The following is a 23,562-nucleotide window of genomic DNA, read 5'->3' on the forward strand; positions in this document are numbered from 1 at the left end:
AAAAATCATTTCACACTCCCTAAAGGGCTTTGGGAAGAAAATTATATATATATATATATTTAAAGACAAATGCTCCTTTGTTATTGAGTAGGCAGGAGGGCTGGGGGTGTAGCTCAGTGGTAGAGTGCCCCTGAGAGGAACAGTGCCTAGCAGGCATCAGGCCTGGGTTCCATTCCAGCACTAGAGGGACAAAAAAAAAAAATGAAGAAGAGAAAGAAGAAGGAGGAGGAAGAGAAGGAAAGAAAAGAAAACTGAGCAAGCACGAACATCAGTTACGGTGGAGAAGCCTCTGTGAGTCCAGATTCCATCATTTTCTTTGGAGAAGGGAACTTCTGGCCAGGTGGATGGAGTGTGATGTCAGACATTACATGTGATGAGGAGAGGACTGGATGTTCAGCCCTCAGTGTGCCAAGGTAACTGAAACTGCTAACTTATGGGTGCCTGTGGCACAGGCAGAAGAAGCTGTCCAATAGGTGGTACATCACTATAACCCCAGTGATTTGGGAGACTGAGGTAATAGGATTTCAAGTTTGAGGCCAGCCTCAGCAACTTTGTAAGACCCTAAGCAACTCAGTGAGATCCTGTCTCCAGTAAATAAATAAATAGATAGATAAATAAATAAATTAATTAATTAAATAGGGGGGTGGACAAGCTTCATTTGATTTTATGAGTTCCAGATCTAGAATTGACTTATCAGTGTAGGTGTGTGGCAACTCCAGAGTGCATAAGAGCGGAAAAGAAATGGGCTGAGGGCAGGACAAAGAGGTGCATCAATGTCTGAAAGGCAACAGGAGGAAGCAGAAAGAAGTGGCCAGAGAAGGTCACTGAGGAAAGAGTATCATATGAAAGGAAGTTTGCAATAGTGTCAACTCCAGATACAAACCAAAAAAGACAACTGTAAAGCATCCAATTGCTTTTTTAACTAGGAGGTCACTACAATTTCACCTTTCTAGATACAGTTTCAGCGCAGTGGTAGAAGGAGCTGGCTGCAGTAGTCTGAGGAATGATTAGGAGGGGAGGAAGTAGGAGCCTATGAACACAGAACTTTTTCCAACATCTGACCGCAGAAGATGGACTGAGACCTCTCTTCTCTTTCAAACAAGAGATGAGACCCAGGATGTTAGACAAGGGCACAGAACAGGCCCTCAGTAAATATATTTAATGGTGATGAAGAATGGTCAAAAATTCAAATGAGATGAGAACACATGGTAAAACAAATGCATATTAATGCTGACCTGTGTCCATTTACTCTTGTTCTCTCTTTCATGAGAGGGGCCCATCCAATTTCATATATATTTTACACACTTTCATTTCATGTAGTCATGCAATAGTGCAAACATTCTCCAATGCCAATAAATAAACTTCTTGATCATAAACTGTTAGAGTCTGTAAACAAGTCAGGATGGTGCCTGGCATTTTGCCAGAGGGAATGGTTTGTGAAGTAATACCAGCGAGCCATTAAGTGTGGAGATTCCTTATTGGTTGACTGCTGTATCTAGTTTATGTTAATTAGATAAGCTGTGTGGAATATATATACCCCTCCTGTCCTACAATAAACGGCTTCCATTCCTGCTGTATCAATGTACACAAGTTGCTCGTCACCCCCCGGTTAGTCTGCTGCAGCCGGACTGCGGCAATAAACATAAAAAAGAGAACATATACTATAAAAAAGAGGATGTCTGTAACTGGCTTGGAGGGAGACAAGTAGCGGAATGTCTCAATGTTCCAGGTGAGTGAGAAAAATAAGCTAAGGAGGAACAAGCAAAAGCATGCAGGTCACAATGCATCTAGTCCAGCCATGTGACTAATGAAGCTTGTTTTAACTAGATTATAAATGAAGGAGTCCCTGCTTAGCTGAGGTTTTACTTTCTGCAGTTTCAGTTACCCATGGCCCAAAAATACTACGTGGAAAGTTCCAGGAATAAACAACTGATACATTTTAGTTTGTGTACCATTTTGAATAGCATGAATAAATCTCATGCGACCCGGCTCTGTTCCACCAGAGGTGTGAGTCAGCCCTTTGTGCAGCATATCCATACTATAGATGCTACCCACCTGTGAACAGCCAGCCACCTCACTTATCAGACTGACCATGGCAGTAATGAATGCCTGTGTTCAAGTCATAACAACAGTGATGCTCGCAATTCAGATATGCCCAAGATAAGCTGTAAGGTGCTTCCTAAAAAGTAGAAGTTCTCAACTTAATAAGGAAAGAGAATAATCAGGTTGGTGGTAAGATTTATGATAAGAACAAATGAAGTAGTCCCTGTGAAACTGTAAAGAGAGAAAAAAGAAATTCATGGTAGTTTTTCTGCCACAATTCAAGTTACAGCTATAGTGTGTGGTATTATAGTAACAAATACGTAGGATCTGGTACTTTATAGTTTCAGGCACCAGTGGGGGTTTTGAACTTGTCCCCTGAGAATGAGGTTGGGCAGGAGGATCTACTATAGTCTAGCAAGGGTCAAGACTCAGAAGCAGAGTAGAAAAAACTATGCCAATCAGGGAAAGATAACTAAAACATACTATAATGTTATTTTTCCATGTCTTCATTTGAAGCCTACTATAATTAATCTTTGCCTGCCTATTTATTCCCTAATTCATATTCTGTTTGAAAAGAAAAATATACATATATATCTTCTGGACTTAAAATGATCCCTACTACATAGGATAAAAAATCTGCATATTGTTAGCATTTGGAACTTGGTACTGTGAAATCCTTAAGTTAGAATTTAAAATGCCTGCTGAGCACTTTGTCTACTATTTTTGAGAAAATATTTATGGCCAAGAAAATGACAGTTCCTTATGGAAAAATATTGCTAAAACATTTAAAAATTTTAATATTACTAAATTGAAACTTTCCCCCTTTACTATTCAGTATTCCCACAAGAGTAAAATGCCATCTTTGGGGCAAATACTGGTCTTATTCCATATCAACGGTTTCTCCTGTTAAACAACAAGCCATTTATTTTGTGAATTTCTTGGGTCACCCATGGTTCAAGTGGAAGCAAAGCTCTTTATGATGACTTCCAAGTTATGAATCATAAAGCTCTATCACAATCTCCCCCTTGTTGGGCCCCACTGTCTGCAGAGTGCATGGCCTGACTTTGTTCTCACATGAAATTACCATGAGTGACTTCTAAAAGTCCTCGAGATGGCAAGCTGAATTTTCTTTTTTTTCCCTGCTCTGCTACTTGAGGAAGCTTTCTGGACTTTCTGGAACCCACTAAACCTTATCCTTAGGATAGATATCCTATAAGGAAGTGGTTAATATACATGGTCAGGCCTATAGGCTGTTGTTCTATCTCACCAGCTAGACTGGATATTCTTTTGAGGATGAAGACATTTTTCTTTACTTAGCATTTTGCCCAAGACCTAACACCACTAAGTACACAAGGAATGTTTAGCCAACAATCAACTGATTGGATTCTAACTTTTAGAGTGAATGGCAGCAATAGGCCACAGATTATCATCATTGTCAGAAATTTCACCTAAGAATGAGATTGTTTGCAGATCAAATCACTTGTTCTAACATGACCTGAATTGGCCTGTTAAAGTAACAGATAACATTTAAGAAAAGCTGGTCCCTACAAGTTTTGTTTTTCTAGCTTGCTTTGTCAATGCATTCCATAAGAGGTGAACTCCTCATTCCTCTTGCTCAAAGACATACTTAGAAAAAGGTTTTAAAGAGATCTGGCATCAGAGGTGAAATTAGCTGGGCCCTCTCTAGGAACCGAGAGGGAAAAAAAAAATTGGTGACAGACAACAGAGTATATTTTTATGCAAACAACCATAGGATACAAAAAACATGATTTCATTTCACATGCTTGAACCTCAGCTACTGCTACATGGAATTCAGAAGGCCACAAGCACAGCTCTCCAAATAAAAACTAGGCAGAGCCACAGTAAGGAGGCAGAGTAAGCAGTTGCCCAGTGTGATTCCACCAACACTGGGAAAGAACCTTCCAAATGCTGCTTCTATGTCTTCTTTATTTAAGTCCTAAAATGCCATCACAAAGTCTCATGGGTTTATTTCAAATATATGTCCCTGTGATACAATCAGCCTCAAAGAAACTAACACTGGGGTCATTGACATGTCTGTGAAAAAATAAATAAATAAAAGAGTGGGCACAACTTAGTCTATAGGCAAAGAGGAAAAGTGAGCAACTGAAAACCCCTTGAGCAGAAATGAACATCTGCACCTTGACATCTGGCCCAAAGCCTGGCCTGGTGTCACACAGTCACACTACTTAAACCAAGAGGTCAGGGTTTCCAGGCTGATGAGGTAGCAGGTTCCTTCTTTACCAACAACTCTTAGCAAATGAGGATGGTGTAGGGAGACTCATTCCCTGTACCCTGTTTCCCTAAGCCTCCTGGAACTCAATGGTAACCACAGGAAGGGTGGAGTCTGGGAATTCTATGCTGGGTGGAGGAGGATATTCTACATTAACAGTACTGGGAAAGCCCTATTCTTGGGTGTTTCTACTTTTGTAATGGGCAAGGCTTGAGGACTCTGCTACTCTCTCTGCAGGTTATCTCCGTTCAAAAAGTTCCTCTGGTAAGTTTGGACCACAAAGAGTTATCTATTTCAATCAATTCAGAAACGCATCTCTAACTTCTCAAAGACTCAGATGTTTCTTATGCTTCTCAGAAAACAAATGTGGCTTAAGCCAACATCTGGAATAGAGAAAAATATAGCAACCACACACACACACACAAAAAGATAATTAAATTAATAAGGAATGCTTTTCAGACATAACATCACATAGGCCAAAAAAATGTTTTCAGAACAAAGTTATAGAAGTTATTTAGAAGCTAAATTTAGGTGAATTAATTCCTGGAGGGCACCATTTAGGAGCAGATCACCATAACCTTGCAGGTCACGTTAAAAACTGCACCCCTTTCTTTGGGAATCTGAAGATCCATTTAAAAATCTGCAAAAATGCATCAAAAGTTTAAAGGGAGATTCTATCATGTAATTCACTGCCCATTCAGAATCTACTAAATTCCGAGTGGTTCCACTGTTTTGAAATAAGACATCCTAAATAGATGCCTTGGATGGTCATCTAACCCAAATACAGACACACTGCAGAAATCCTTCAGAAAATATTCTCAACGTATGATCAGTTTTCCTCAAACACTATGGACAGCTCAGCATTAGGAAAATTTTTATGTCCTTGATGGAGAAGGCTGACTTTCACAGAACTCTTCTTTATATTAAAAGCTGAAATCTCCAACTATTTTATCGAGAAGGAAAAAAAAAGAAAAAGAAAGAAAGAAATTGTGTGCCTTCTTCCATATGGCGGCCCCCTCAAGTATGTAAAGACAATCATCACGTTGCCTCTAAGTCTTCTCCATTCTAATGATTTCCAGATGTTTAGCTTCCTCCTTATGTTGATCACCTCCCCTGGATAAATATTAGTTTATCAATGACCCTTCTAAAATGGGGATCCCAGAGCAGAATAATAAACAGAATAATATGGGGTTTAGTTTAAGCAACAGAGTTCAGGGGAATTATTGCCTCTGCTATCAAAAAGTGGCAATTGCCACACTACAATTGTCACAGGTCACAAGGAAATCCCATTCCACAAGACTTTTTTGTTGTTTACTTTTCATAAAAACTTCTATGAAGCCAGATATCCCTCATTTTGCATGTGTATGATTTTTAATTGAAAAAAATCAGAATATGATACATCTCTATTAAATGTTATCTTGATAGTCTCAGCCCATCAATCTAAAGCTATTTTGAATATTACTTTTCAATTATGGACTATATCAGACATATAAACAAACAAACAAAAACAACACATCACAAATTAAATGGAAACTAGAGTATATGGCTTCTCAATTGAACCCTTCCCCTCCAGCCACACAGAGGTAACGGCCACAAGGCTGAATTTGTGTTTGTCATGCCTATGCTTGAAAACTATTTTGAATTTCTATTTCCTTGCCTGTAATGTTTACTTCACACACAAATTTGATAAACATGCAATCTAGTCTGTTTTCATTTAAGTAAATCAAATATTAAATAAAGCTGCACTGTCTATATCCACCAGCCTAGTAATCCCATTAACAATGAGGTGACTCAGGCATGACTTATTCTTAGGGAATCCTTACTAGTTCTCAGCAAGTGATACATTTAATGATCCAGTCTGATATCAACACAACTGGTTTGGTCATTAATAAAATATTTCCCTTGCTAGTGAAAAATCCTTCTGTAGGCCTCAGGCATAACATTCCCATCCTATACTTCCCTCAAATTACTGACATGATTCTGGGCTTACTTGCACCTCATTTATCTGGGTACAGGCATGTGGTCTCACTCATAGGCCATGATGTCTCTTTTCTAGCAGTTTACCTATATCTGGCTTCAGGAGTTTCTAGTTTATTAGCAGAGACATGCCAAAGCAGGATGAAAAAGTCTGTTCTCAGATTTTGAATGTTCCCAACACAAAGAAACATAAGGTGGTGGATACGCCACTTACCCTGATCTGATTATTAACTCTGTATACATGTATACATGTATTGAAAGGATACACTGTTGCCCTATGTAAATTACATATACACATTTATCAACTGAATATTGAAGAAATATTTTTAAGAAAGTGTCCTCTCTCTCCATTATACTATCAACCCCTTCCTCTCTCTAAAATTTTTTTTAATAAGCAAACTTAGGAGCACTATTTCATAAGCAGAATTATTTATTCCCATCACACAGATCTATAGCCGGAAGCACACGGGGCTCTCCTGCATGAGTCTTCCATTCAAGCTGCATTAATCTGCGAGGATTTTCCCACCTGTTTTGGCTTACTTATAATTCTATGATTTTAAACAGAAAAAAATACCCCCTTCTCCTACTCTTATCAATCCAGGCTTCTCTCATATGGCTCTAAAACATGCAGCAGGGGACAGAAAGATGGGCTTCCACAGGAGTCCCTAAAAAGCAATCAGGGGAGAGAAGTTTACAGTCCAGGAAGGTCTCAGGTCACAGGCTCATGAGGCCAGAGCAGACCTAGGAAACAACCAGGCCAATATCTTAATTTGACAGAAAAGGAAACAGGGTCAAAGAGGGGAAGTCACAATATAAACAAAATGTCAGAGCTTATATTAGAACATAATACTCCTCAAAAGCCAGGTAAAATATGAAACTTATCAGGGCCTCTTTCCTACATAACTAGTAACCAGTGGGATACAAAATGTGGCTCTAATATAGTAGGACTAGGAATCCCTTGTGTACTTCAGAGATATACAACTGCTCAGACAAAAAGTCACAATTTCAAAATTTGATTCATTACGTGACTCTGTCTAGCTCTGCATCCAAACCTGAACGAAGTATAGAAAGGTACCACAACCCACAAAAAAACACAGAAACCCTACAACTATTTCTGTGTGCAAAGAGATTAAGATTTACTTGAAGAGACTAAGCACTGAGCATGACAGCATGTTACAGTTGTGATGAATGGCAAGAAAAGAGGTTTAATGACAAAGGCTATAGAGGAGAGGAAGTGATCCGGAGCTGAGATGGACAGAAAATGAGGACTTTTCTGACTTCCAGCTCAGCAGTGCTGTAACCACTCTCTGCTTCTTTATTTCTCTGTAAAACAAATCTTGTCCTTTATTTATCTACAAGGATGCTGGGAATATGGTCGATAGAAATGTGATGTGCAATCTTGAAGGAGAGTTTCCAGTGTTACAATCACAAATAGAAGGAGAAGTCAGCTACTGTCTCCTGCAAAAGTCCCAACACACTACCGTGGAAAATGAGCTGTTTCACTTCATAGCCTGGGTAAGGACTAAGGTGATAATCCCTGAATTATATAACTTGCAAAGAAAACAAAACAAGAGTCAATATTATTTCCCAATGCCACAAGCTTAAAAGAATCAACTCTTTTTTTGGGGGGGGGTTGTAATCTTGCAGAGGTTTTGTTTTTTTTTTTTAACCATACGATTCATTTTTATTTTTTTTAGTCATACATGACAGAAGAATGTAATTTGACATATAATACATACATGGAATGTACATACATCAATCATAATGTCTATTCTATTCTGCTGCCCTTCCTATCCCCCCTACTCCTCCCCTCCTCTCCCATCCTTTCTCTCAATTTTTATATTCCCACCTTCCTCTCTTATAAGATTGGTATGATCCAAAGGTTCCATGAAATATTTTTAAAATACATAAAACATGTATTTTTCCATTCTTTGTCAGCTAGATTTTCATACTTCATCTAAACAAGTTTCTACTACATAGGTCCCTATAGGTAATTCCTATACCATGTGTTTAAGACTGTATTGCTATTTGTACTTTATATTTGTCAGAAAACGAGTAGATTTCACTGAAAACTTCTTTAAAAGAACAATGACTAAAATGGATTGTGAAAAAGAGGTGCTGAAAGTCATTTGTAATGAAAATAAGCCCAAAGGTGGAGTGCTGAGGGTGGGAGGGAAGACCTTTTAAAAGCACCCACAAAAGCAAATGAAAGGCAACGACAGAGTTTCTCCACAGATATTAATCAGATGCTGCAATTTCAGTTTTCAGCAACAGAGCCACTTTCCCAACTGCCCCCGCTCCCTCAAACAGATCACCAGGCTGTTGTAGAGAATAAAGAGCTTTGTCCAAGTGTCACAACTAGTAAATGGCAGAACCTGGACAGAACCCAGTCTTTTGAGTCCTGGGTCTTTGCTCTGTTCAAGACTCCAGGATCCTAGGTTTGGGGCATATGTGGTTTCTTACAGTTCTTCAAGGGAAACTTGAAACTTGCCTGTGAAAAGGAATTCAAAGATGCATGTCAGGAGACTTTTTAGTCTCTGAAAAGACTTCTAGTGTCTAGAAAGCCCCAGACAGTGGGCACTAGTGAGCTGTGTCACAAAGCCAGTCACATTTCCTTTGAAAACATGAATTACTATGCTCTGTGGCATTTCAACTGAAGGGTGAATAGTCCTAAATCGGCGTTATCACATTAATATGGTAAAGGACTTCGGACCTGGATCCAGCAAAACATCAGGCACATAAAATACACTGGATTAAAGAAAATTTGTAAACAAGATGTTGGGATTAATATTATTATTTCTACCCTAAGATGTTGTAACAATTATAACTGTGTGCACACATGCACACACACGCAACTAGAAAATCCAAACCAGAGACTTCTAAGATTTCAGTCAACAACAACAAAACCCTTAAGCTTGGATATATTCTTAAATGTGGAACAAAGGACTAAAAATACAAATGGTATTTAGCAATGCAGAGAGGATAGAAATAGCAGGTAAGCATACATAAATCAAGGGAAATAAAAGCTGTTGTTAGGCTTTTATTCATCTTTGCATTGTAGGATTCACTTTAGTAAGGTCAAAGCAACTGTGCAACTCCCACTAGCTGAAAATTTTCTCTTTAGCTAGATTCAGAGTATCCTTGAGTCTAATGAGAGCTCTTCCAAGTACTTATGTTCCCATTAATGATGCTATCAAGATAAAACACCACCTATTTCCTATGTGTACATCCATATTTTCAGCAGCTACCCCAAATCAAAACTGCCCAGTCTTCACCAGAACCACAAACATTGCTTTGGAATAATAGGAATCACAATCAATCTTTTATATTCTTAATGAGTAATGTTCTCTGAGGTCATTAAATCAAATGTGTGCAGTTTTATCAAATTTGCTATTTTTTAAAGATCTACTTATAGTTCATCTCCCCAGTGAATATTTTAGGGTAGCATAGATTGTTGCTATAGCAAATTGATGCTACTCAGAACTGGGTATTCTAATTTTAATCTAGGCTCCTTCCATTTACCACAGTAGATGGTCAAGGGACAAGAATGTATTTGGCCATGGACCACCATCCCACAGACGTGTGTCTGATTACATATGGTTGATCAACCCAATCAACTAACCTTTAGTACTGGAAAAGCAAAATGAGGAGCAATCCCACCAATGGATACACCCTGAAAACGACCTGTATTCAGATGCAGTGACTGGGGACATAGTCTTCAGTGTCTCTTCATTGTATAATATTCAAGCCTCACAGGCACATTCAATGTGGCTTAAGTGCATGGCAACTCAAAAGGGAGCTGGTTATTTTGGTATAATAGAAAGAGTACATATAATACTCCTGACAAAGCCCTGCACTCTTGGGTTCAAATTTCAACTCTGCAACTGGCTTACTCTCTGAACCTCAATTTCCTCGATGGGAAAAATAGGAGTGAAAACTCCTCCTCTAGAAGTCATGGTAAACAAAATGCCCAGTGCCTGGCAAAAAAAAAGCAGGCTTTTTTCTAATGACCTCTCTGCTCAGAATACATCTTTGCTTATTCTACACTCCTGAGTCAAAATCTACTTTTATAAAACTCCTTAAATAGCCTAACCAAGTACATCCAAGTATGACCCTACTCCTGTCTAGTTTATTAAATGTCTCCGTGTACATGACTCTGATGATGTTTAATATCCCAAATGTAATCTTGCTACTCAAAGTGTGGTCCTTAGACCAGCAGTATCATATTACCCGGAAGTCTGTTTGAAAGGCAGATTTTCAGGCCCATCCCAGACTCTACTGAATCAGAATTCATGAGATTCCCAAGTGGTATCTTTATAACTTAAAATCTGAGAAACATTGCTTTATGACACATGTACCCTCGATGAATCCCAGCCTACTGACCAACTAAGGAAGCCATTGCAGAGCTTCTCCTCTGGTGGTGCACTATAAATCTGTATTCAGGCAGAAAGCAACTATTGACTACAACATTTTCATCAGGACAATATGATTAAAAACTTCTTACTTTGTGTCTTTTTAGTTTTTTTTTTTTTAAAAAAACACACTAAGTACAGTAGCTCCAAAGTAGTATTTAAATTTTCTATATTAATGCAATTTTGTTGTATATAATATTTGGTTTGAAGATAATAAATAGTACGTGCATTCTGATTATATGTAAACAAATAAGTTTAGAAAGATATTTTTAACAGTAATTTCTGGCTTCCAGGATCCAACACATCATAGTCTGATATTAAAAAAAAAAAAAAAAAAAAAACTCCTGCAAACAATGTTTTCAACACAGACTGATGACCAAGTTCTATGGCATATTTTTGTTTCTAATGTACACTGGGATTCTCTGCCTTTCCCCGTTACATTAACTTTCTAAAACTATATCTTGGGTTTTTTTTCCCCCAGATAGTCATAAAAGGGAACTTGAAAGTAAAACTGACCACCCAAATTCCTAAAATGAATCACCAAATGCTGGATGAGGGAGACTGGTAACTTTGTGTATCAGGAAACAAAACCAGCTTGAGTGAGTCATCTCTGTGATCAAAGATAACAGAGCCACAGCCAGGGCTTGTTGCAAACAAATGGCCACAGCAATCACACGTCAGAATCTCATGTTTAATGGTTTCTCACATTAAACTGCGTAAGTCAGCTCTGTGAAACCGGAAGTGGAACCCAGAGCACCACATAAATAATAAACACACTCTCTTGAGTTTGGTATTCTTATCCTTCTGCTCCAAGTCCATTTCAATTTTCAGTGGATACCATAAAATGAAGTTGCCGTTTTGTCAAGAAGTAAGCAGAAAGGTAAAAATTAACCAGTACTATAGGCTTCCAGAGTGTTTCTCAAGAAAATGTGAATACTTTTTGAAGGCCTGCTTATTGTGGTGTTTAATCCAAAATGAAAACTGGGGCCACGGGCTCCAGAAGCAGGAAAGCCTGTTTCTGAATTCCATGCATATTCTATGTTCATGTTTCTTTTTCAGGCACTCCAAGCTTGAAGGAGATGAGTGGGAACTTGTACTACATGGCATTGCCATCAACAAGCCAGCCCTGCATGCCCTAGCACATTCCTCCAAGTGAAGAGCCAGGTGTCCTGATGTCCTCTTGAACTGCTAAACAGGGGCTATATGCCAGGAGCAAGTCTGCACCATGCTGGGTGAGCTCAACACAGGGATAATGCAAACACCCAGGCTATGTTTTTCAAAAGAGGTACCTTGTATCAGTACCACACACCCATTAGCAGGCAGGTCTCCAAGGAAAACACTACTTACACAGTGGGTGCACCCATGAGAGAAGAACCTTCCGCTGAAACACTGGAGGGGAGTCTGGGGCGGGGCAATAAGCCTCCTGCTCCTGTCTATACAAGATCCCTCCCAAGGTAAAAAATAAACTAATTAATTAACATCTCTTATTATATAATAATTTCTGAAATAAAAACAAACTAAAATATCCTCACAAAATTCCCACGACCACCCCCACTATTTTCACGTAGAATGATACTACCTCATAATGAAGGGAACAAAAGGTGCCATGCTGAGAGCAGAAGAGGTACCATCCATCGGGGAGGGGTACAGTCTCTCCAGCACCAAAAGTAACAGGAACATGCTTGGGTGACGGTCCAATTGCCCCAGATCACTGGAAAAAAAAAAAAAAGTGGTTGTACACAAAAGATCTGAACTTTAAGAATTGAAGCACTATCTTCAAACACTTTCTCATTAAGTAATTAATTCTGTATATGAAGTGAGACTCTTTTGAGTTTTTCTTTTTTTTTTTTTTTTTCACTTTTTTCTCCATTCATTTCTTATCTTCCTAGTATTCATCAAAAGGGAAAAAACTCCAGGAAAAATCAGGGATTGGGCTTTTGCACATGATTTTCTTCTCAAAGTCAGTCATTTGCTTAAGCAGAGTCTACTGCTCTGAGTATGAAATGTGAAACTTTTGGTGTCCAAATGTATTTAAGGCATGAACATACTAGGGCCAAAGTCTGTCTGCACAAACTACTAATATGAGGAAATGTATCATAAACAGAAGAAAAACTCATTGATATAATTTTATTTTCCTATTACAGACTATTTACATATATTCACACGATACGCAAACACCCCTGGCAGAATACAATGGCACATGTTCTAATGTCCATACTAAAAATCCCACTACCAGGGATAGGGTGTGGTTGAAAGGGCAACGATGAACTTCTCTATCTGCCCTGATGAGACTGGAAGCCCTCTTTTTTGGGGTGGTCTGGGGGGTGGTACTAGGGGTTGAACTCAGGGGCACTGGACCACTGAGCCACATCCCAAGCCCTGTTTTGTATTTTATTTAAAGGCAGGGTCTCACTGAGTTGCTTAGCACCTCACTTTTGCTGAGGCTGGCTTTGAACTCGAAATCCTCCTGCCTCAGTCTCCTGAGCTGCTGGGATTATAGGCCTGTACCACCGTACCTGGCAGAAAATAACTCTTAACAGAAGAAATCATCATGGGCTTCTGAAAAACTAGTTTCTATGTAACACTGAAAGAGGATTCAATTTAAGAAAATTTGACATAAAACAGGGTTTTTAAAATATCAAATATAAAAACAGGATTTTACATAAGTTTTCAGGTACAAATCTACTATCAAGAGCCAGGCAACATGATATAATTATAAAAAAAAAACATTTTTTAAAAAACTTTCATTTATAAGGAAGAAATTCATTAAAAATTATTGCCTAGGAGAAAAATCTTGATTAATAAAGTACTTCACCCCCTAACTTTACTTTGCTGCACCCTTTCATCTTTTTACCTGTCCACTGTACTGGCTACAGCTTCCAGCTGTTTGAGAAGGAAGGGATAGAGTTCTGGGAAACGAGAGAAAAACTCTCTGCCTGTCATTCTGTGGAGAAAGAAAAAAGATCAATTACTATCATGTATTTCCCCTGACCCATTCCCCTTACATACACTTTAAAGAACAATAACAAAGGTCATTTGTTTGGATATTTAATGCAAGTTAAAAACAAAACCTATAGCAACTTAAATTTAACAGAAATGATACATATAATTTTGACTTTGGACATGTCTGGATTTGTGAACTTCTAACTCCAAATTTAAGATCACATTTATTTATTTATTTATTTAGAGAGAGAGAGAGAATTTTTTAATATTTATTTTTCAGTTATCAGCGGACACAACATCTTTGTTTGTATGTGGTGTTGAGGATCGAACCTGGGCCGCATGCATGCCAGGTGAGTGCGCTACCACTTGAGCCACATCCCCAGCCCAGATTACATATATTTATGAAAATTTGATACTAAGTCTGTCAGGAAGAAATACTTAACATGTGAAAATGCCAAGTTTGAGCAATTGATTTGGACTATGTGTACAGTCAAAAATCTGATGGATGCTGACTCAGCTTTGGTGATAAGGGTAGGTTCTAGAACAAGGTTTCCCAACCTTGGTACCAATCATTTTGGACCAAATAACTCTATGTTTTGGTGGGCAGTGGGGGGCAACATCCTGTGCACTGAAGGATATTTATGTCCTGTGCCCTGCAGCCTCTGTGGTCTCTACCAAATAGATGCCAATAGCATGACACTCCTCCTTCCAATCATGACAATCAAAATATTTCCAGACATTGCCAAATGTAGTCAGTGAAATAAAATGGTCCCTGACTGAATGGCAATTATCAAGAATATAAGTAACAATAAATGTTGGTGAAGATATAGAGAAAAAGGTACACTCATACATTGCTGGTGGCACTGCAAATTGGTGCAACCACTATGGAAAACAGTATGGAGATTCCTCAGAAAACTTACAGTGGAGCCACCATTTGACCCAGTCATCCCACTCCTCAGCATATATCCAAAAGACTTAAAATCAGCATACCATAGTGACACAGACATATCAATGTTTACAGAAGCTCAATTCATAATAGCTAAGCTATGGAACCAACCTAGGTGTCCTTCAACAGATGAATGGATAAAGAAAATGTGTTACATATACACAATGGAATATTAGTCATAAAGAAAATGAAATTATGGCATTTGCTGGTAAATGGATAGAAATGGATATTATCATGCTAAGTGAAATAAGCCAATTCACCCAAACCAAATGTCAAATGTTCTCTCTGATATATAGATGCTGACTAACAGTATTCAAGATTTTTGCCCATTTTAAAAACAGGTTGCTTCTTTCCCTTCTTATATAGTCCATAAATATGCACTGCATATACTTTCTCCTAGTTTATAGTTTGCTAACTTATTTTCTTCCTAATATCTTTTGATAAGTAGAGGTTTTTAGATATTTGGTAAAGTCTAATACTTTACCTTCTTTTCCTCCCTTTATGTCTCATGCTTTTCATGGCCTAAGAAATCTCTGCCTACTTCAAAGTAAAACATTTTTTGTTTTCTTCTAGAAGCTTTATGGTTTTAGCTTTTTTGTTGAGGTCTACGATCCATCTAAAATTAACTTTTGTGTATAGGGTGACAGAGAAGTCAGGTTCTTTTTTTTTTCCCCCCTGCACTGGTATATCATGTTTTTAAGGAGATGTTCCTCAAACAGGAGAGGTGTGCTGTGCTCATGGCTTAAAAGATTTAATATTATAAAGATGAAATTCTCCCCAAGTTGATTATAAAGACAATGCAATTCCAATAAAAACAGTAATGTGTGTGTGTGTGTGTGTGTGTGTGTGTGTGTGAGAGAGAGAGAGAGAGAGAGAGAGAGAGAGAGAGAGAGAAAGTGATCTAACAAAAGCAGATTCCAAAATTAATATAGACACACCAAGGGATAAGAATTAAGATAAGCAAAGATAATTTTAAAGAACAAGGTTGGAAGACTCACCAATCAGATAGCCAGAAATATTAGAAAAGTTTAGTAATTAGGACAGTGTGGGGACAATTATTAAGCCAATAAAAAAGGATCAAGAGCACAAGGACAGACACACACACGAAAACTTGATTAACGGAAAAGCTGATACTACAGATTATAGAAAAAGATGGTATGGTAACAGATTATATAACAAAATTAAAATTGGATCCTGCCCTCTTACTATATATAAAATTAAATTCCATTGAATTGAAGACTCAAAAACAGCCATAAAGTAAAATAACAAATAATAAATAAAGTTTTTTCCCTATTTTGGAAATTTATGGCTCTGTCCTGATTATTCCTGGCCTGCTTCTTTTTTTCCAGTAAGGACATCCTGAGACAGCCTAGTTGGTACATCCTCTGCATACTCTAGCCAAACGGTGCCCAGAAGACTCAAACTTCATTCTGTTCAACCACATCTGAATTCTCCCGAGGCTGAGTTCTGTATCATAAGATAATAACCACTTTTTTGAGTACACTGCTGATTCATTCCTTGATCCTTTGGTGGCCCTTGTGGGATAAAGTGGAGTTTTATAAAAGTTTCTTGCCCCTCTTGTACCTGACCATTCCAGACAAAAAGCCTTGCTGCAGTAGAGAATGATGGGGGAAAGGTGAAGCTACGAAGTGGGGCAGTTGATTCTCTGGAGGTAGAGGGAGAACAACTTTGACACCTGGGAGGGGAACATCCCTGACCCTAGAAGATACAACAGAAGGAAGAATGCCAATGTTCTGTGTCATTTGAAACTGCTACAGGAGAAAAAAAATCAGTTTCCAAAAAGAGGAAAAGCAGAAAACAGACATCGTGGAAGAAAAATTTTAAACATAAGCAGCAAAAAGAAGCATCCTCTGTAAAGTCAACTGTGTCACACCATATAAATTCCTTGCTGGATTTAGAGTAGCAGGTACAGACGCAGACTGTAATGAAAAGAAAGTGTAGGATTCTCATGCATATAACTCAGAACACAAACAGAAACTCTGTAGCTGGCACTTATACCTATATTATGCAATCAGGAATAATAAATATCTCTTTTAATTTTTTTTAGTTGTAGTTGGACATAATACCTTTATATTATTTTATTTATTTATTTTTACGTGGTGCTAAGGATCAAACCTGAGCCTCACACGTGCTAGGCGAGTGCCTTAAAGCTGAGCCACAACCCTAGACCATAAATATCTTTAATAATTAAAAAAAAAAAATAAGAAAGAAACTGCCCCTACAGCCTTCCTCACCTAGGAAAATGCTCTGCTATGTTTCTCCCACACTGTTGTGACCACTTTAAATTCACCTGCTGGGTCTGTCATCCTCCATCTGCTCACAATTTGACTTCCTTTCCCCTTAACCTTACTGAAAAATCTATCAAAAACTGTACATAATGGCCCTGCCTCTAATGGCTGACCCTTCTATGCAAAACACCTGTCAAAAACTCCAGATGTCTTCCCCTTTTCTGAGGCCACCACTCAAGCACTGTCTGAGGGAGGTGAATGCCTCTCAGCTGGTGGTATAACAAAACAAGTTAGACATACCACCTACAAGCAGTATCTCCAAATCCAAAGACTAGAATTAATTACTTGGACTCACTTATAAACTCTAAAGTTTTTTGTTGTTAGAGCTTGTTGTTAGGTAATATTGGAAGGATCCTGGAGAGCTACAAAAAGTCCAAATGCTATCTTTTACAGGGGCATCATGCATGTCCTGGGATTGTATTTCTTTTTGAAAGCAGGCATTAACTTGCCTCACTCCTCAAAATATGCATCTTAGGCGCAGTTGTAAAAGACTTTCAAATGTTTAAGGGAATGCCACCAGTTGATCATGTAGCCCTCCAATGATTGTGAAGATGACTTCAAAACAAGGCCATGCTGGTTATTCACAGAAGCTTCCTAAAGATATAAGTCACTCAATTTTTACACATACTACTATGAGAGTTCTCCAATTAAAAAACGTGTTTTTTTAAAAATTAAAAACCAACATATTTGTCATCTGACTTCAACTGAAGTCTTCATTGTACCTCAGCTGAGGTCACTCAGGTTTGCTTCAAATCATGAACAGGGTTCTTATGGATGAAAAACTGTCCTTGACTTCCAATTTACAGGTTAAGACAAACCCTGTGCAATCACTAATACATTTTAAGCTATCTGGATTAATGCCTTGGGTTAAGTGGAAAGGTCAATACAGAAAATTCAAGAGAAAACCAAAGACTCTGTTGGCTTATTAAATTTGTGAAACTGATTGGATCTGAGATGCCGGTAGGCATGGTTGATGTTATACTGAAAGTTGTACTTATCCTGCTGCTTGGAGCCCTGTTGACAGTAACCTAAACTAAATGTTGTATGAGATAAAATGAATGGGCTTAGTCCCAATTTGTCAGTCAAATTAATCAAAAGAGCTGACAGCATGACGTACTCATGGGAAAATTCTGCAAAAATCAAGATAGTATAGAAATGAGGGATGGATAAAATTGAGAGAAAATTCTCCTTACTACACATCTTGAAAAGTAAGGCAATGGCTACTTATGTTTTGGACTCTATTCAAGGATGTTTATGTAATGAATAGCCTTAGGAGACAGAATATCTCCATCTGGAGCAAAGGGCAGACATGTATACTACCCATTATAAAAGATTTTGGTTCCTTAACTCTGAGATTGACTCCTGTGATGCAACCTACTGAGCATGCAGGTATTTCCTGTCTCTCTTCATACTTCCTGTGGTTACTGGAGTTCAGGACACTAACATAAAATTGCTGACCATATGGTTACTAGAGGCTGCTAAGACAGCAACTTAATATTATGGAAGTTAAAATGAAGAAAATTAGTAATTAAAGCACTTTCCTACATTCCCTAAAAAACCTGCATTATATACGAACAAGTAATTGATGAAAAATAGTTCCTTTATAAAAGAATTCTGCCAGGTGCAGTGGCCCATTCCTATATTCCCAGCAACTGAGGCAGGATTTCAATTCCAAAGCCAGCCTGGACAACTTAGTGAGATTCTCCAAAAAAAAAAAAAAAAAAAAAAAAAATGAAAAAGGTCTACAGAAGTAGATCAGTGGTAGAGCACCCAGTACTGGGAGGGTACGGGTAGAGGGGCATCCAGCTAATAAATGTTGAAAGAAAATACAATTATACAATCATCATTTTACAACACCTGATAAAAGAAAAAAAAAACAAACTAATGAGTTTCTAGGCAGAGATTACCGATGGACGCTAAAACTATTAAGTGAAAGGAATTTTGTAAAAAGATCAAGATGACACAATCTGCAATAAATCCACTGATCAACCTCAGCATTACTAAAAATGCCATATGCAACTAAAGGGTTCATGAATTAGGAAGCACACATACTATCTATAAAATATTTTGGGTACAGTGGTGCACATCTGTAATCTAGCTGCTCCTGAGGCTAAGAAAGATCTACAAGTTCAAGGCCATCCTCAGCAATTTATTAAGACCCTGTCTCAAAATAAAAATTTTAAAAAGGCTGGGGATATAGTTTAGTGGTAGAATGCCTCTGGGTTCAAACCCCAGTACAGTGAAGAAAAGAAAAAAATTTTTTTAAAGACTAAAAGTGATGTGTGGAAGTTGTTTTGGTTCCTCCTCATCCCAATAAATCAACTGTAAAAAGATATTTATAGAACAAAAGGGAAATTTTGAATATTAAGGAATAATAATTCTTTGTTAGGCATGATCATGGGATGGTGGTATTTCTTCTTAAACTTCTTTATGACTCATTAATACATAATGAGCAAATTTACAGGAAAAAAAATGACATGGATCTGCAATCTCCTTTATGGGAAGGTAAGAAACGGGGGAAATAAGATTGGCAAAATGTTGCTAACTGCTGAAGCCAAGTGATGAGTATGTAAGGGTCAATTATACTACTCTCTTCATTTTTACATATGTTGAAAATTCTCATAATAAAACTGTTCTTAATTAAAAATAAAAGTCAAGTCACAATTAAGGAGATAATTTATAATAAATGTATCTAAGAGTTACATAATCAATACCCAAAATATATAAAGAACTTTAGGGAATCAATAAGCAAAAGATGAACTCAATGTAAAGATGGACATACCTATCGAAATCACAACTCACAGAAGGATCTCTAAGTGCACTTGCCCAATAGAAACTCTTCATATACAACTAAAAAGGTCAGTGGACATGTCCTCTTGAAGAATCAATTATTAATGTCTAAGGGAATAAGCCACTTCTTAGTTGCCTGGTATCTCTTGATTGAGACAGAAAAATAAGCAATTGTACATGTGCAGATCATATGATTCTAGCATTTTGATTAAGAAAGTGTCCTGATAGGTAACTAGCTCTGTTGAACACAATACTGCCATGAAAAAGGGCTGCAGAACTACTACTGAAGATTGAAGTCATTAAAACAACTAACTCAACTAAAACAGTTGAATTAAAGCTAACTGTCCCAAATAGTAAATTAGTTCATTCAGATACCTTATCAAATATTTACCAACTAGCTTATCTTGGAAGATATATATATATATATATATATATATATATATATATATATATATATATATATAGAGAGAGAGAGAGAGAGAGAGAGAGAGAGAGAGAGAGAGAGAGAGAGAAGGTATATTACTCAAAGGTAAACATTTGGTGGATATTTTAATTATTTTAGAAGCTAAGTAGGATTTTGACTACATTTTTTCAAAAGTACACAGCTGAATCTCAGTATTCATGGTGGGTAGGTTTATTTCAGGACCCCCACAGATCCCAAATGCATAGATGCCTTATATAAAATGGCATAGTATTTGCATATAACCCATGTACATCTTTTTGTATTCTTTAATTCATTTCTAGATGATTAATAATACCTCATACAATATAAATGTTATGTAAATAGTTGTTACACTGTATTGTTTAGGGGCTAATAGGAAGAAAAAGCCTGAACATTTTAGCACAGATGCATTTTTCCCCAAAATATTTTCATTCCATCCTTGGCTGAATACATGAATGCAGACCTTGTATATACAGAGAACCGACTATATACTGTTAAAATCATTGTCACCATGCTAGATGGCATAGGACTTTCAAGAATTAACTATGCACTTATCAGTGTTTAAAGAAAATCAAAATTATTTTCTAAAGTGAATTTTAACTTTACCTGAGCACTCTGAGAACACAGGAGGTGTTCATCAAGGCTACCATTCTTAGGTTCCTCCATCCTGTAAGAAAATGCTGACCCTATTTCTGGTTCAGTTCACTTGAAGGACCAGGATTCCATTTTACTACAAACAAAAGGGCTGAGCTCTGTGTGCTTGCCAGGGAGCATCATCTCAACTCTGCATCTGCCAAAAGCTCCTAAAGACTTGGCTAAATATTTACATACTGTGCTGAAAGATATGTAATATTAACAATTCTTGTGTATTATAAAAAGCCCCAAGAGGTAGAGGACAGGGGGATATTATTATCTAAGGCACTTAATTCAAACTTCACTCATCTATAACTTTCAAATCCAAAAGTCTACAGCACCTTGAATACAGAGCTTAGAATGATAATCTGCTAATAACAGATTCCAAGTAACAATGGCTACATTCGTTTTTATGGCCACACTGAGTGCAAAGTCACTACTTACAATAGTGCTTCTTTGTGGACGTGGTTCAAAGGTTTGGGGGTGTCTATAAGTCTGCTTTTTTTTTTTTTTTTTTTTGAACAAGGATTTAAAACCTAGGAAGATTACCACCAAGGGACATTCCCATCCCCTTTTTATTTTTTACTTTGAGATAAGGTATCACTATGTTATTGAGGCTGTCTACAAACTTGCAATCTTCCTGCCTTATCCTCCCAGAGAAGCTGGAATTATAGGCAGTGTGACCATACCTGGAGACAGGTCTGTAATACAGTCTTACTTTAAAAGGCTAAGATCATGGTACCATTTTAGGTCATATATGAATCTTTCTCCTCTGAATCCTGACTGTTGTTTTTCACTTGCTACTTAATTAAAATTATCATTAGATTGTAATTTTCTCACAAAGGTAGCAAATATTTTTTAAAAGTACCTACAAGCTTCCTATTGAGCACTGTGCTAGATCCTATGGGAGATAACTAACAATATAAGATAGTTACTGCTCTTGGAGCTTAAAATCTGTTTAGAAAACAAGATATATATGTCAGGGTCAAATGAATGATGTTTATAATAAGAGTTCAGAGTTGGAAAACATATCATTGGGGGTGAAAAGGTTAGGGAAAGTTTTGTGGGAAAGAGAGAAAACAAGATGAGCCTTGAAATACTAGTAACAATGAATTAAAAACAAGATAAACAGAGTGGGTAGGCCTAGTTGGATGTAAGACAAAAGGACTTTGTGACAAGAGAAGGTAGAAAAGGTAGACTGGCAAAAGTTTCTTAAAAATGTGAATGCCAACCTAAGCAGCTTCACTTATGTTTTACTGGCTTTGAAAGTTTCCTTTGTAAAAAAAATTCTAGTTGACATAAGAGTTGTACAAATTTTATGGGATACAATGCAATGATTCATTACATGTGTACACTATGTAATGATCAAATCAGGATGATTAGCATATCTATCCATCACTTCAAACAAGTTATTTCTTTATGATGAAACATTCAAATCCTCTCTTCTAGCTATTTTGAAATATGTATACATTATTTTAACTATAGTCATCTTACTGTGAGATCACATACCAGGACTTATTTCTCCTATCTAAATGTAAATCTGTGCCTGGGCTGAAAAGTTTATGAGCAGGACACAGAGAGACAAAGAAGATGGACTAGGCAGGGAGAGAGTAGAAACCTGCTGACCCAACAGTCACTCACTAAATGTTTACCTTGCTACCTCAACTATGGCTGAATTTCTGAAGAAGACTGGAACTCACACTTCCTCACGTCCCTCCTGATACACAATACAATATTACATAAATGCCACTGGGCCAGAAAATATTTTGGCAATAAATGAATAAATAAAATTAGAGAAGAAAAATTTTCTAATATGGTGGATCTCAAACCTATCCTTCAATGCCCTTTTATTTCTCTCAGTGACTGTTACCTACCCAGTTGCCATCTGACTCCCCAAGTCAGAAACGAAACGCCCCATGCACAATTAACCAGGAAATCTTGCTGCTTCTACCTCCAGAGGGTCTGTTGAGTCAACCTCTCTCCCTCCTTTACTGCTGCTGCCCCAGATGCTATAATACCCTTTTTGCTTCCCACCACGGGCTTCAATGTAACTCTGTTGTGATAAAACACTAGGAAGGAAGCCAGAGAATGATTTGGGGGTCATGTTCACTCTTACAACAACTCACTCTTTGGAGAATAACCTTAATCCTTTTTGAGGGCAGTACCCCCAAAGATCTCCCTCTAAGCTCTACCTCTTAAAGGTCCCACCACCTGTAAACACTGCTGCAGTGAGGTCCAAGCTCCCCACACATGAACCCCTAGAGGACATGCTCAAACCATATCCAAACCATAGCATCTGGGTTAGGTACCTGTCCTTGGTTTTGCACTGCAACCTGTGCTCTCCCCATCACAGAACTTGCAGCATATCATACACTGAACTTCCTCTTTTTTTTGTGTATTTATCCCACCAGATGATAAATTGTGCCCAGGCAGAGATTCTAACTAATCTTTTTTCCACAGTCTCTCGGATACTAAGTATGATGTCCAGTTCACAACTGTTTCCAATGCAAACTTACTGCATGAAGCAAACAAAAGGACAGAGTCCTTAAGACAGACCAAGAGAAAGGAATTATGATGAAGATGGGAACAGAATAATTTCATGAAGCTCACCATTAGCCACACCTAATGGCATTCAGAATCATCATTCGAGTTAATAAACTGAGTATCCTGCCAGGGCTTGACATTTTCTTAAACACAAATAGATAAAGCTTGTCTCACTGGTTTATAAACAGTTCAATTTGAGTTCATCCAAATAAGCAAACAGACTGATGTTACCACCACAAGATATAACAAGCCCTGGGGGTGAATTCTACAGT

The 23,562-nt window shown here is 37.7% G+C and overlaps 1 protein-coding gene across 1 annotated transcript in view; it reads right to left on the reverse strand.

Annotated features, from left to right (window-relative positions):
* Thada (THADA armadillo repeat containing) overlaps positions 1-23,562 on the reverse strand; it is a 313,209-nt gene that overhangs the window by 154,585 nt on the left and 135,062 nt on the right. Inside the window, exons 27-28 of the mRNA XM_076833305.2 lie at positions 13,538-13,627; positions 12,263-12,394 (exon numbers count right to left, since the gene is read on the reverse strand). Of these exons, the coding sequence (XP_076689420.2) occupies positions 12,263-12,394; positions 13,538-13,627 (222 nt within the window). The remainder of the gene's footprint in view (positions 1-12,262; positions 12,395-13,537; positions 13,628-23,562) is intronic.

This window comes from Callospermophilus lateralis, chromosome 14 (assembly GCF_048772815.1).
Source record: "Callospermophilus lateralis isolate mCalLat2 chromosome 14, mCalLat2.hap1, whole genome shotgun sequence".
In the NCBI taxonomy this organism is placed as follows: Eukaryota; Metazoa; Chordata; class Mammalia; order Rodentia; family Sciuridae; genus Callospermophilus; species Callospermophilus lateralis.